The sequence below is a fragment of the Aphis gossypii genome, chromosome 1 (assembly GCF_020184175.1).
Source record: "Aphis gossypii isolate Hap1 chromosome 1, ASM2018417v2, whole genome shotgun sequence".
NCBI classification, from domain to species: Eukaryota; Metazoa; Arthropoda; class Insecta; order Hemiptera; family Aphididae; genus Aphis; species Aphis gossypii.
Genome location: NC_065530.1, coordinates 80,300,589 through 80,317,192, shown reverse-complemented (window position 1 = coordinate 80,317,192; position 16,604 = coordinate 80,300,589). Strand labels below are relative to the sequence as shown.

Genomic DNA, 16,604 nt, shown 5'->3' with positions numbered 1-16,604 from the left:
AAATAATATTAATTTATTTCCATTAGTAAAAAGTTAATGACACGGCGTTCTGGATAGGCTATTTCGCTACACTACTGTCGTAGTGACTATTTTTCACTTTCTCTTAATTTATTACAATAAGAAAATGCTATAATTATTCATAATTGTCAAAATACAAGAATTTATCAGGTTATCTGGTTGTTATTAATTAAATATTCTAAAATAAGTAAATCACATAATGATTGCGATAAACGATTCTAGATTAACTTACTCATATCATTAAGGCAGATTGTATGTTTTAATTTTTATTCTGATGCTCCTTCACTCTTCAGACAGTATTGATTGAACTTGATTTATGACATTTTTAGTGACTTTTCAATGATCATATTATGAAAATATTTTGAAACACGTCATATAGTTAATTATCATCATAATATAAAAAAACTGATCTAGTAATCTTATCAAGTCATTGTTGAAAATTGTGTATAATATTTGTTTAATAGAGTTTAGCTTAAAAAAAAATACCGTATGAAAATAATAAATATCAAAAATTACATAATTTATTTATATACATACATCTATGACTTTTTTATTATCTACTATTTGCTATCTACTTATTGTTTTTATGTTTTTTTCATATGTACACACTAAATACATAACAATATAAAATTTCATAGTTATATAATCTGCAATAAATAAACAATTTAATATATATAATATATATATATATATATATATATTATAATTGTAAAAAAAACAATTGTACAAAAATAAAAAATGGTATTTATATTTAACACTTTGATTGGTTAACATTAAGTAAAATGAGAAGGAACCCGACAGTTAAACATTTATAATACAATATTAAAGTTACTTTTAAAGTACTTTTTGAATTATGGGGTACTTGAATTTAATTTAATAAAAGTGTACTTTATTAAATTTTACGTTGCTTATTTATGTAATAAAAAAATAATAACAAAATTATAGAATAAAAAAAAATTAATTATGATAAAATGTGATGATAAAATTACCAATTCATACACAGTAAATAATCACTGTAATATGTCATCAATTTAAAAGTCAATAATTAGAATATTATATAATATTATAGGTGGTATTTAATCTGAAGTGAATAAACTCATGTTTTACGACGTTGGAAAATCAGCCCATTTGTTCAGGTTAACTGATGGAATAATTCCACTGCGGCATGGTACTCGAGGATTTCTAAACAAAAATATTATTGATATAATCGAGATATTTATTATTTCACGAGTAATAGTATTAATCAAACATCTTTCAATAAATTATTAATTTAAAAACGGAATAATGAACTACTACACTATAATATATTATAAATGTCTACACAAATTTCTTACATTTCATGATCAGGAAGAACGATTGGCCATAACTGAATAGTGTCGATCAAATCAGTATTGTCGCACAACACTCGGGCTAATCTAGCTTTTCGGATTTCACGAAGTTGATCTAAATTTAAAATTAATATAAAATCATATTGTATTATTAATGGTTTTTTTTAAATTCTAAACAAAAAAATTAGATTTATATTCTTAAATACCTGGAGTGAACGAAGATGGTTGATTTGGCAGTTCATACCAAAAACGATCACCTCTTCTAGCATAACTAAATTGAGTTGCCAAAATACAAGAAAAAACTGGACCTGCCATACTTCCTGGTAATGGTTTTTCGGATACGCCACCAGACCATAAATCTACATCTTCTGGAGAGCTGTAAGAATAAAATTAATTTTATAATTTATTACTTCAAACTTGAGAATTCTTACTTACTCGTATATTGTTGAATATCGATGAATAGTGGAGTTAGGCATATCTCCGGACAAGCTTTGGAATAAGTCCGATGCTGGTAATCCACAGAATTTTCTAATACAAACATATGATTAAATTATTACAAAATTAATTTCTCTAACTTCACTTCTATTCAAATATTTTGGTGTCTGCCTATTGTTTTTAAATGCACCTCACCAATTAAGTAGATTACCTACATGGATATATTAAATTTGAATTGAACAATAAATAGTTTATAATATAATAGACCATGAAAAAAAAAAGATAATATAAAATATTATAATCGAAGAAGTAAGACACTATTTCTACAGAAATTTTATAATTTATTCATATAACTATGAGATAGACTGAATTATTTTTGCTAATAATAATACTTATAGTTTATTTACTGTTAAAAGAAATTAATAAATAACAAACACCCCAAAGGGTAAATTATTAGAGTAACTATAATTATCAAATAAAAATATACATTAATTATTTAAATTATAAATACATATTTTTAACGTAATGCACTTTAAGATCGAAAAAAAATATAAATTATTTATTTAATTTTTGGTAGATAACACACCGTATTAGTTATTAACTAATATAAATCAATAACATTGTATTATTAAACACTGTGAATAGGATTGTGGCATATATATATTACAGTGTAATATTGAGTAGCCTAAAGTAAGTTTTAACATTTTGATAATTATTTTATACTTTTGTGTGAAGAAAAAATTAATGTACATAATGGTAAAAAGTTTCAATACTTCATGATTATTGATTAATATTCTTTGAATTGAAATAAAAAAATTTAAGTATTATTTTTTATTTAAAGATCCAATTTAATCAAAATTTAAACTTCAAATGTCAACTAAAATATTATGCCTTTTATTTAAAATATTTTTTTATTACAAAAAAAACATCTTATGACGAACCCTTAATCAAATTTTCTAGTCTAAAAAATAAAAATTTGAAATTTAGTGAACTTTTGACAAAAAAATAAGTTGCACATTTTGGATATTGGATTTATGATATATTTTTATTATCAAAGTTATTACTGAGCAAATTAGTTAGATTAATATTAAAAAAAAAGCTAGAAAATATTGACTTTAAAATATTTTTAAAAAGTTCAAAAACAATTAGTATACTTTACTAAAATATATATCATGCTTATAAAACACTAATTTTAATATTTAATTAAAATGTTTAGTATTTATAGAAGTTTATTGTCGAATTACGTTATATTTTATTGAAAAACTATTAATTAATTTCTTTATACTTTCTTTTCTTCTAATCATAAAAACACAAATATGATTTAATTTTTTGTCAAAATCCAAATCAATATTGAAGAAACTTTTGAAGAAAAAGTTTAAAAAGAAACATATACAAGTACACTATTATAAATTCAATACAAATATTTATAATAATATGTCGTCTTAGAAATATTCGAAAGATAAAAAAGTTCAATGACAACAAAGTTATTGCCTAATGATTAAATATTTTTATTGAATAACTTTTAAAAAGCATAAATCAAAGTTTATTTAAAATAAATATAATGTTATAATTTTATTACAATACGACTATGATGTGAACACTCACCTATATTCCATAAATCCAGGTAATCCAAAATCTCTGCCTCTTTGGATATTAAATGCTACTAAATCTACTCCAAACCGATTACCCGGTTTCTTAAACAATGTATTTGTGACTTCTTGTGTTACTGAATCATCCATAGCCTGAGCCACTTGATTAGTTAAACCCATTATATACTCATCAAGAACTCCAGCTCTATATAAATCGTATGGACGGCGGATGAGATCGGACAATTTTTTGGAAGCTAAATGAATGTGTATTAAAAATTGTTTAATATTTTTACTTATTTTATAACATAATATACATATTTATAAAAATTCATATTAATCTATTCTAATTTACCAATGAATTTGTGAGCTTTACTCCATCTTTCAATAGAAGTTGGTAAAAATGTGTGTCCAATTCTGAGAGCTGCTGCTGAAAATTCGGATAGAATATTTGGGTTGACATTCGGGTCATAACCATCCCAATAACCCTAAAAAAAAAACATATGATATTTAATAAGTATTAACTATGATATATAATTTAATATAACTACTAGTAAAACATATTTATTTAAAAAGTATCTTAAAATCTCAACGCTACCCCAAAATGCTGTAATTTATTTCAGTAACTCAATATTCAATTTCAAAAATAATTTTAAATATGTATACTATTTTCTCATTTAAAATATGTATCAAAATGATAATAAGTTATTATTGTTTTAATAATTAAAGTAAATCCAGTATTATAGGATGTTTTTATTTTTAATTTTTAAGCAATAGTAATATAAATCAGTTAAATTACTTTAAATATTTTACTAATATTTACTTGTTATTTTTAGCTCTAATTTTAAGTCCAAACATTACTTTATTAATTAATTTATAATATTTCCATTAAAATTTTTTTTTTAATACAAAATTAAGTTATTATATTAGTCTTTAAAATAATAAACGCTGCGTTGTACATATTAATTAGTTTAAAATTAGTATAATAAGCGATTTAAATTACTTCTTTTTGTAACAGTAGTCCGAATTTTTCCATAACTCCTTTTCCAAGTAATGTAGGCAAAAACTCGTTATAAGTGATGTGCTGAATTTCTGCTATAACGATTCGTCTAGCTTCTTGGAAAACAGTTTCGTCATCCCAATGTGGATTAATTCTACCAAATTCTTTCGCTATTCTATTGTGCTCTCTAGCCCATATTATATGCATAGTAGCAAGTACGAGTTGTTCATTTACTCGAACTTCCCCTGCAAATTAAATATTAAATATTATATATATTTTATTTTATTATTGTAAGTGAAACCGCATAAAATATTAAAATGTGTAAAATATTTAAATATAAAACTGTTATTTAATAATATATAGTTATAAAATTTAATATACCGGCATCAAAACAATATTGCGAACGGTTCAATCTAGTACATCCTTCATCTGGATCTTTAAGTCTCAACGGCAACAAATCTTTTAGTCCTTGGTCAATAAATGCTGGGTTCATGCGAAGTAAACCTCCATAACCAGTTCTTAAATGTCTGTATGTAATTAAACATTATATAATTGTCAATTATTATAGTCAAAGATTCAAAATAGTTGTTCAATATTATTTTTATAAATTATGATATTCATGTAGTGATTTATCATTTAATAAATATAAACTAATTTCCTTTCAAAATAAATATAAAGTGCATCAACATTTTAATTTTTTAAATACCTGGCATAATCTTCAGTTACACTGTAAACCGTATTAGCATCAATTACACCAGTCAGAGTATTGAATGGTACTCTTGAACCTAAAATATAATATAAAAAATAATTTATATATTTTTTTTAAATAATAAAACAAAATTATGATAGAGAAGTAGTTGTTAATTAACAAAAACATTTCAAAATATAATGATACATTAATTATTATTGAGTTTTTGAGTTTTTTTTATAGATGAATACGCTTATTAAATTGATATACCTACCTACTTATATAAAATTACAAAAATATTATAGGTTTTTAAATTACTAAAAATAACTAAATATTTATTTACATATATTGACTTATTTACATGTAGTACCCGGTGCATGGTGCATATTATAATAATATATAAATATTTATTAATTTTATTCAGATTATAAGCTATTTTTGATATAAATTTTTTTTATAACCATAAAATTACCTAGAAATCTACAAAATCGTAATAATGCAACATACTTTCTTACCTAAGCGACATCCTGGTCGTACAGATGGGAAAGCTCTTACAAAATCAATACATTTTACATTGAATTTACTGTAAAAGTAATCATCATCAGGAACAGGAATTTCATTGCAGTACGGATGTTTTAAATGCGGAGGTCGATTACAGCATTCTTCGGGTTCGTTCTTAGTAATTGGATCTAAAAAATATATTTAAACATTTTTATTAAAATAAAACTTTTTCTCATTTTATTTTTTATTTTTATTATTTATTCTATTGATTACACGACATTGTATTATAAGAATACATTTTTTTATTATTGTCTATTTCTTATAAGCTGTACTGATGGATAGCTATTTACATAATACCTACGTGTAATATTCCAATAAATAATAAAAACGGATAATATACAATTTACAATTTTGTTAATGAAATATTAAAAATGAACAAAAACTTCTAATAAAATGAACATTACTAAGAACCAAAAAAGAACCAAAAAATAACCTACTCGAAATTTTTTTACCTACCTGACTACTAATATAATTATAATAATAATAAATAATAATATAATAATAATTACTAATATAATCTACGTATAATCATCGTCGTATAACTTATTTTATTATACGAGTATTTATCATAATACACTGAATATTCAAGTTAAGCTTTAAATCTAAGTACTTATAGCCGATAACTTATATTCAAAAGATATTATATTGTTTTGAATAATTTAAGCATTTAAATTTATTTGCCAAATACAACGAACAATATACAAAATATACCTCAACGGTATATTTTAAATATATTTATAATACTCTAATTATAAGCTAATCCTTACCAGCAGGCGTTCCCATGAGTGTGAAATCGTGATCCATAAACTGACCAAAAGCGACCAACATAACGGTAGCCGCGTGCTCATGGTATCCCTCGTCGGGGTGCATTGTCCTGGAGACCACTCTAGCTGTCGGTAGTTCTCGATTGTTGAGAGTGCTCACTTTTGGTCCACTCATGCCATCAGAAAACAATGGTCCGACAAGTCTCGAAAAAGGTGTATTGGTAGCTCCCCACGTCGGATGCTTAACGTTATTACACAGACCATCATATCTCCTGTACTTTCCCGGTCTGCACTCGACATTTGACAAGAACGCAGGACACACCTCTCTGATCAAAGTTCTCGACGTATCTATTTGAGGTAATCCCTTTTCTACTTCTTCGTACGAAAGTCCATAACTGTAATATTGTAAACATAGTAATGTCTACGAGAACACCAATCTATTGCAACGTGTTCATGCGCACGTATTGCAAGTATATCTTACTTTTTAGTCAATTGTATGGATATATCCAACAATAGTTCGCCAACAGATGCCAACTCCTGAGCCGTCCACTTGTCTTTATTTGTTTGTGCCACATCTGAAAAAAATGAATATTTATATAAATAATCCTTCACAATAATACAATTTGCATAAACATTTTATTGTTAGAGTTGTTTGTGATCGTATACTAGAGGTCACTGGATTTAAATTATATTTGTCTATTATTTTATCTCCTTTCCATAAGCAAAAGCTGGTATTTACCATTTTGCAATATTTAAATGGATACAAAAAGTATTAAGATCCTCCAACAACAATGATCCAGTAAAACCGGTTGTGAAAACTGTAAATCCTTTCACCGATACTGATTATCATCTATATTTATTCTGTGCAGGTGTAATATTAAACTTTTTGTTTGCAATTTTATTTACTTTGTTACCTTAGTGAATTTTACACTTAAAATTTATTAAAATAACTTTTACATGATAGAATTTATATAAAGTGCATATGTTTTTAAGAACTTTCAATTATTCTTATAAATGCATTTATCACACTTGTATAAATTAATATTATTCTCCGAATAGGTATTTAAACATGGATTAATACTTTAGTTATATTGATACTCACTTATTCTTTTTCTAGCATCTATATATGCTTGATTGACTGCTTCGTATGTGATACACTGACCTGGTAGACCAAAACCACTTGAATATTAAAAAATAAATAAATAACAGATCATTAATTTGTATTCTCTAAATATATTATAGTTCATAGTTTTAATATTTCTACTAAATTTTTAATTATTTTATTCATATTTTACAAATGAAAACTTTAATAGCTCTTTAAAGTGATTATATTTCATGTACATATTATAATCGTTTTATAAATATTTTTAAATAGGTACCTAATATATTTTTATCAATAAAAATTATTATTACTTAAAAAATTATATATATTTTAGTTTTAGCATTATATTTAATACCTATACATAATAACTATACATTGTACGTAAATAGGATAAAATATATCGAATCTAGTTTCTTAAATTTTTTTATGTAACAATATAAGCAACATTTAGATGTAGAAATAAAATAACTTATTGATTAATAAATATTTTATAGCAATAAATGTTTATACTTACAGTGGACCACCTCTCAATGTGTTAGTATTAAAATCAAAGAAACTAGTCCTTCCCGCACCTGTTAGTTGAAGTGCACATTCGCCATCTAAAGATTGAGTTTTTCCAAAAGTGCATATTGTCAGTATCGAACTGACAATTATAAATACTCTGAAAAAAAGTATTATGAACATTTTTTAAATTAAAATTGTTTTATTATCTTTTTTATGCAATATATAATATTAACTTTTCAATAAACGCACCAATTTATTAACATAAAAAATATGGGATATACGAATTAATAAATTCAAATACAGAACTTTTATTATTTCTATAAAAAAATTATAGTTAATGGTTATATAATGCTTATACATTTCGTTATTATTTTATAATAAATTAAGTTTTTAACTTAAAATTATATTCATTATTTTTACTCCGAAAATAAGATTGGCTAACAATTTTTAATGCAAAAATGTCACAATCAAGTATTGCCTTAATATTACATTTCTGTAATATGAAGAATGACCAGCGACCTCAACGGTTAATAATTGAAAGTAAGAAGCTACCTACAATTAAAAATAAAACAATTTTAATCATATATTCATATAAATATAGGTACTTTATATATTATATTCATGGTCCAGAACAGTATAGTTGCATCTCAAATTAAATTATTTTATTTTAACCAACCATTTTATTTTTATTTAGTGTCGCAATAACAGTGACCTAGGGGAGAAAAGTAATTTTTTAAACGAATACGATTTGTTTTATTCATTTTATAAAATAATCATCTTATTTTGAGATTGAATGAATGGCTTAAGTAATCATAAAAAATCTATTTATTCCAAATTTCTGTATTTAATTAATTCATCTAGAATAACCAATCTAATAATTAATATTATATTATTATAACATAACATAGTATAAGACTAAATTGTATGGTTCATTATAATTTGTATATTTTGTAAGAACCTCTTTTTTTATTTCCAGTGTCTCAATTAATTAGTTTCCAGCGAAATTAACTTTTAATTAACACTAGGTATGTTTTAACTACGTTTAAAAATATATAATATTTTTCGAAAGTTTTTGCTAATTCAAGACTTAAAAAAAAAATAGGTTAAATAGGTCTTCGGAAGCCTCTACATTTAAAAATTATCAAATAATTTAATTTAAAGAGATTTTTCATTGGACAATACGTTTTTATGAAAAATAAATGCAGTTTTCAAAGATTTAAATCCTTAAATAGTAGAGACGCGTCGTGTGTATACTTGGTGCTTTAATATATAGTGTTATATATTTATGACATCAATTAAATCTAACTATAGTACCTATAGCTTACACGTCTTCCGTTACCAATTATGTACATCGTCATCCAGTAGATTAGGTTAGATTTTTAGATACACGCCGTTGACGGTATATACCTAGTTTGAATAAATGGTTTTAGAGAAAACTACAAAACAAAAATTACGTAAATTATTAGATTGAATTTGTTATCAAGATTTTATACAACCAATTTACGTAGCAAGAATATATTAATATGAACCATTATGTTGTGTCTTTGGCTCACCCACACTTTCACTAACATCTGAACAATATTAATATTATGCTTGCCATCATGCGGGACTTTAAATATCATGGTCACAATTTCTATAGCATATAATTTCATGTGCAATAAGCATTTAATGATGAGTAATTTAATAATAAATAATATTAAAGTTTTACAGTAAACAAATCGAGTGTTGAAATGTTACTAGTTCAAGTGAATATACAATTTTACAACAACGAACGTTATTATGTATTGTAGCCATATTATATCATTATCAATAATAATTTCCATAAAAATGATTACATTAAATTCTTCATTACATAATAGTAAAAATGAAGATATAATTGGTAAAAAAGATTTCTTAATTATTACTAGCAAAATCACGACTTACTATGTTTCCGATAATTCTTTAAGCGTGTGTCGCAAATTATAAATACGAGTAATAAACCTTCACATTTTTTACGTAATCGGTGAAACATTAAAAAAAATAATAGCTTTTGAATAATCTTATATACGTGTCTTTTGAGTGCTTAAATAATTTAATCAATATATAAAAATAGATTTTAAACGTATTAGTATAAAAATAAAAATACACAATGCCATGCCAAATGTAATGACCATCAGCAGAGAAAGTAGGCACCTAATAGAAATTATGTTTTTTATTATCACAGAGTTATATGGTGAAATACTTTATTCTATATCATATTGTCTGGTATTCTTTTAATAATAAACCTGCCTTTTTTTAGCTTTCCTAAAATTTGTTTTCAGAACTAATCCCATCATACTATGTCAGTTGGTTAATATTTATGGAATTATCTACTTACAATGTTACGCCCAAATCTTCTAATTTTTTTCAGCATTTATAATATTTAGGTATTTAATAATTTGATATACATATCTAGCCCTATTTAAAATTGTTTTAATAATACATATATTAAATATTTCATACTAAAAATTGTTGTAAATGTTTTATATTTCAAACCTATTATTTAATAAATAATATGTATTAAACTGTAATATTATTATATCGTAGTTATTTTGAACAAAGATACAATACAACAAAGACAACAATACAATTTAATGAAAATAGTTTTCCGTAAGTTTTATATTATATCTATATTACCACAAAATGCATTAAACAAAAATAATTTTACATTTATATAAAAACGATTATCATTCGAGTATTATTATTATTATATTTTACCTGAATTGTATTGAGTAATCGTTAAGATTGCATGTTTTATTCTAATGCATTTATTAAATATGAATTAAAATGAATCTAATGAATTCGGGTGGGAAATATTGATGTTGCTTAAATTATAGTATATACATAAATCTAAGCTTTTCAATAATTTTTTTTATAAATATTTAAAATTATATTTTTATTTTAGTGTATATAATAACTAATAAGTATAAGTAAAATATCACGTATAGTTTATTATTTTTTTAAATTTAAACAATCTAGTTCAAGATAAAAAGTCATCCACTTATGATTAAGTAATATAATTTAGCATTAAAACCGAAAATTTAATTTATTATAAATCATGTACCTCATATACCATATAAATCATATACAGGATAGATTAATAACAATAAAATCTCAATTTAAAAAATAATCGTTATCGATCAAATGTGGATACATTTTTCTAAAAAACTATCCAATTTAATTTTCATGAGCATTAAATTGTAATTATGAACTTAATGTTTCATGTTTAATATTTTTATTATTATTTATATAAATTTAATGCTTGAACTTACCTATCCATCAAAGCGATTTCCTACTGCACTCTGCACGTGTATTTACTATTACGTATAAGGAACATGTGAGTACACTACTAGAAACAGTCTCGATGACCCCTTTTTTCACAAAAATTTCCCCTACCAAATTTACATATGACTGTAAAAATACAAGATGCCTTTCACTATAGTCAAGGACAACTCGGAAAATGTATGGCGTCACACCGGTAAAGTGCATAAACTGAGTAAAAAAATCACACTCGGAAATCGCATCAATCAAAGCAGATTGTTCCATATATGAGTGCATACCTAACTATTAAACTTATTTCAAACCATATCAATATAAATCCTATAATATCTACTGACTTCAACTTTCCAGATCATAAATGTTGAATATGCACTAACGTGGTAGGCATACTTAATCCATCTATTAAAAATTGTCTGGAAAAATAAAAATCAAACAAACTATCGCACGTAAATCTAAATTTGCGTAAAAGGTGTGACATGTAGTAAAATATCACACTATTATACAACTGCTATGAACTGTATCTAATAACTATCATTTAAAAATAAATTCTATCATCGTTCAAATACTAAAAATAATAATATACCTATATATATATTATATATATATAATATATTTAATTATATTTTCAACAATAAAAGTAAATACATTGTTCAATATGGGTGCTTAATAATATAGTATAATATTATATTGCTATTCAATTAGTAGTCAGCGGAGAAAGTATATATTTTTTCTTTGAGTTATCCAGTTATATAGCGAATAACGTTATTATATTATTATACAATACACTCTCTTAACCTCTACTAAAATCTTTGAAACCATATTTAGTAGCGATATAAGTATAATATTTATGACTAAAAATTAAAGATGCCTTTCACTGTATATAGTTGAGGACAATTCGGAAAATGTATGATTTCGCATTTTTGGAAGACTGTATAATACGTAGCACGAGTATATTATTCCCGATAAAAAAAAATATTTGAAGAAAGTAGTGTGTAATATGTTACGAGTGATGTGACCCGGCATTTAAATACACATGTTTTAATAGAAAATATTCTATTAAAATTAATAAACCATCTCCTTTCTAGGTCAAAAAGTTACTATGCCTAAAATGTACGGTTAATAATTTTTCCACAAAATTAAATAATATGCAAGTATTTAATGTAATAAGAATAATAAATACCTAATTATTAATTAATCATCATACATTTATTTCGAATAAAAATTAAAAAGACAAACAAATAGGTAGCATTTTACAACAATACCTAACATTTAGGTAGGTTCAAGTGATGTTTAAACTATTATTGCATGTAAAAATGTATTTTGTAGATTATAAATACAAACCTAACTACCATAAATTAATTATTGTTAATTATAGGATCAACTCTAATAATTTGATATAGAAATTCACAATTCACTAAAAAGACACCAGTTTTTTAGTGATTTAATTTGTATGTTTTATTTTTATCATAAGACTTTTTTGACTTTCCCCGTATTACATAATAATATAATATATATGGTCATATTTAAGTGCATCGTGTACCATGTATTTTTCTATTGTTTCGAAAATGTACCAATTATAACATTATACAACAGTGCTCACAGAACTTTTCTGTATAACTTTGTTATACTACAGACTATAATTTAAACTGGGTCCAACTTTATCACTATAGTGATTCTCATTATATTTAAATTTTTTTTTATCAATAGTTTTATGTAAATGTTTAGCATAAAAACCAAAATTTTTATTTAAAAAAAAAAATATTTATTTTTATTTTAAAATAATTAACTTTTTAAATAAAGGTAGTATCTATGTTATATTTATTATTTATTCTACATAGGGTGATTCATCAAGTATTTTTACTCATTTTTTCTTCAATATTGCAGTTATTCAAAATCTGATTGTTGACATTTTTCAATATGTATACTTTATGACTATATTTTAAATGTATTTTATACTATTTTAATAGTGCCCTGTGGAGATATAAATTTCTCTGTTCCAAATAAAACCTACCCTTTACTACTGTAGATTATTTAATAAATAATCATTCTAAAACTGACGTATCAATATACAAACGAATATTTTTTAGATTATTTAACTTTATGTACTAAGGATAATAAATCCATATAATAAAGTGTTAGGATAGGTTGTTATATAATTAATATAATATTCAGTTCAATAATTAATATTAATCATTAATAATTTGTTAAAATGATCCAAATAGTATATTATCTAAATATTAGATTTAATATTATATCTATTTTATATTTTTTAAAACCATTTTGTAAAGACTTTTATACTTGTCTATACATTTTAATAACTGAAAAACTACTCGTTTAAAATTTGAAAAGCACATCAGCATATTTAAAACAATTAAATTTACTAAATAGTTTACAATAAAAATGAGGGTAAAGTTTTTATCGTAAATATTCCAAAAATCAGAATTAAACGTAAAGGATGATGTACATACTAAGTGTATTAGCTTGAAAAGGTGTATTTGATATTTACACTTCGCAAAATTTTTTTTTTTTAGTATTTAGGTATTTTAAGTTCTAACCTAATCTTGCATCTTTTTACTTAGTACATAAGAAAATTGTTGATGTCTACAGATTATAATATGAGGCGTGTTCACGGTCTACAATTTAACTGTAATCTTTATTGAAAACAATTACCATGTCTTGATCAACCTTTTTACTGTTGATTAATGACAAGCTAATTTATTACAATATGTTCATTCTAACATTTACTAAACTCTCATAAAATATTTCAAAATAATACCAAAATATGTGTTATTTTTATACATAGATATTTGTAACAGTTAGCTTTAAAATTAACCCTAACTAAAGGCGGAATCCCATTAACATTTCAGAGTAGACTTACATTTGTGAACAAGAATCAAAATATGATGAACATATTGAAAATAATTTAAAAAACTCTATTGCTACATGTATACATCAACATTTTGTTGTTCAGTGATTCCAGTATAGTAATTAAAATTTCTAAAATCTAAAATTTGTTGCATTTTCATCAAATACCTTTGAAAGTGAACTGCAAATCAGCAAAATGATAATAATATACTCGTATTATCAAAAATTAAGAACACACTTCATCGAGGTTTATAATACCACAATATTAATACAGAAACACAACTTCGATTCCTTGTTTTTGTGGTTATCGTTATAATAATTAAATACTATATTCATCTAAATTGTTTGATATTAATGCTTGTTTTATCATTGATACTATTTTTTTTTCATTCATTTAAGTTTTACAACATAGGTACAGTTTGTAGAGTTTTTATCGTATAAAAAATAACTTTATAATTAAATAGATAACGTATGTTATTTTATATAAATTATTATTTATTAGTTATTATGTTACCCTGCAATGTGAATGGTACTTCATCAATTAACATTCTATAGTTGGTAAATTTTGCGTTTACATAATATACGAAATAGGTATAACACTCTTATGCGTTATTAATTTATTATTATTGCCTTAGATAGTTGTTATTATTTTTTTAACGCTGTAATCTTAGAAAAGTGGAAATATAGTATAATTACGTTTCATTTATAGTGAACGTGTATATAATTCGTATGATTAATATATACAAAAGACCACGGGAAAACTAATTTTATTTAATAGATAGTATTTTTTTTTTATAACCTACATCAGCCGGAGAATGAAGAAGGCACAGTATCAAATTGTCAAGTTTTCTGCACGCTCTAGGGAATGCAAGAAACCCTTATCGATGTTACATCAGTTGGAATCGATTTGAAGTGGGTATAACTTATACATTTTCAGTTTAATTTTTTTTTCCGTTATCTACTTTCTATACCATGGACCATCCTACCACTGACTTTACTAACAATATTATTATTTTATAATACTAATCACTTTATCTTATGTATTTATAACCATTATCAAAATACTCATTAGAATTAAACTATAATAGTTAATTATTGTTTTTAAGATTTAACCATTTACCTAAGTTTTATATAAATAATTAATAATTATATAGTACAACGATAGAACAGTTTTAATTATTAAGGTATAATCACTATAATCCGAACAATTGTATAATTTTGTCAAAATTATCCATTAAAATCGGTTTGTACAATAATTCCCAGGCAATATACACATTATGTCTACACATTACACATTGACTAAAAAATCCGTTACCTCTACGCTAACCAAATATCAATTTACACAAAACGTATTACATAAAAAACAAAATACCTTCCGTTATTTCTAGATAATTTTTGAAAAATAATGATGTATGTATAAGTATAACTCATTTTTTTTTTATTCATGTAGTCATAGCAATAGATAGGCAGTATACCGTTTGTTAAAAAAAATTGTGATCGAATTATTTACGGGTTGTAGACAAATCGTCTAAACAAAACTAAATATCATTATTTTTTATTGATCGTATATGTATTTTAAGTAGCAATGAAAACGTAAAAAACTGTACTGTAATACAATAGTACCTATATTATTTCAATATGTCGATATATATAATAGCTATAGCCATATTAGGTACCTATTTATACATTTTAATTTAATCTCATTTTTACATTGATTACATTACTACATTAGATAACTTTATATAATTTACATAGACATACTAAATTAATTAATTGTTTGTATTTCTAATGGGTTTTACAGTTTAATATGTTTTATTATTATGTTTTGTTAGATGATTCTAATCTGATCCTACTTTAATATAATGACTGCTTGATTTTAGTGTTTTAAATATTTTATCAATTATCAGCATATTAGTTTTGCGTATATTAAAAAGACGATATAACTAATTAAATATACTGACTAGTTAAATTTAAAAGTAAAAAAAAAATGAACGTTTTAACTACCTATATGTTAATTAGTTAATTGTTATAATTTATAATAACTAATATTCATAGACTGTAGAGTGTAGATACGTGCAAAATGCCTTAAGGTTAGATTAAGTCTTGATCTTTAAGAACAACCTTCCTGGTACTGAGATAAATCATAAGCTGGATTAGTGTTGGTTGACACTTGACATACACATGTTACACATTATTATATTTGTTTTTTATGGTTTAGCACTTGGTTTATATTAATATAATGTTGTTAATTTTGTTATAATGTACTATGGTTTGTGAAGATTTAGAGGACACTTCACCCGTATATACATTGTCTCCATCTTACACACGTACAACATAATGAAAACCGTTTCACATGAGCAAGGACCGCTCAGATTGTAGTCCAAGTTAAGCAACCAAATTTTCACACTAGAGAGAAGAAATTGTTGACAGTTAACATGGTTTTTATTTTTTCGATA

At 24.1% G+C, this 16,604-nt stretch overlaps 1 protein-coding gene across 1 annotated transcript; it reads right to left on the bottom strand.

Annotated features, from left to right (window-relative positions):
- Positions 1-517: 517 nt before the first annotated feature.
- On the bottom strand, positions 518-11,386 carry LOC114123371 (chorion peroxidase-like). Its single transcript, XM_050196929.1, has 15 exons — positions 11,277-11,386; positions 7,997-8,143; positions 7,483-7,559; positions 6,862-6,955; positions 6,384-6,775; positions 5,571-5,744; positions 5,074-5,152; positions 4,749-4,894; positions 4,371-4,612; positions 3,723-3,855; positions 3,387-3,624; positions 1,782-1,874; positions 1,553-1,722; positions 1,353-1,461; positions 518-1,200 (listed from the first exon to the last, which is right to left on the bottom strand). The coding sequence occupies exons 1-15, from the start codon at positions 11,282-11,284 to the stop codon at positions 1,122-1,124; spliced, it is 2,181 nt and encodes a 726-aa protein (XP_050052886.1). The 5' UTR covers positions 11,285-11,386; the 3' UTR covers positions 518-1,121.
- Positions 11,387-16,604: the final 5,218 nt, after the last annotated feature.

Coding starts and splice junctions, on each gene's coding strand:
- LOC114123371 (XM_050196929.1), bottom strand. Junction 3,625..3,722: donor TAAAGCTCACAAATTCATTG/GTAAATTAGAAT, acceptor ACATTCATTTAG/CTTCCAAAAAATTGTCCGAT. Junction 1,723..1,781: donor CGATATTCAACAATATACGA/GTAAGTAAGAAT, acceptor TTATTCTTACAG/CTCTCCAGAAGATGTAGATT.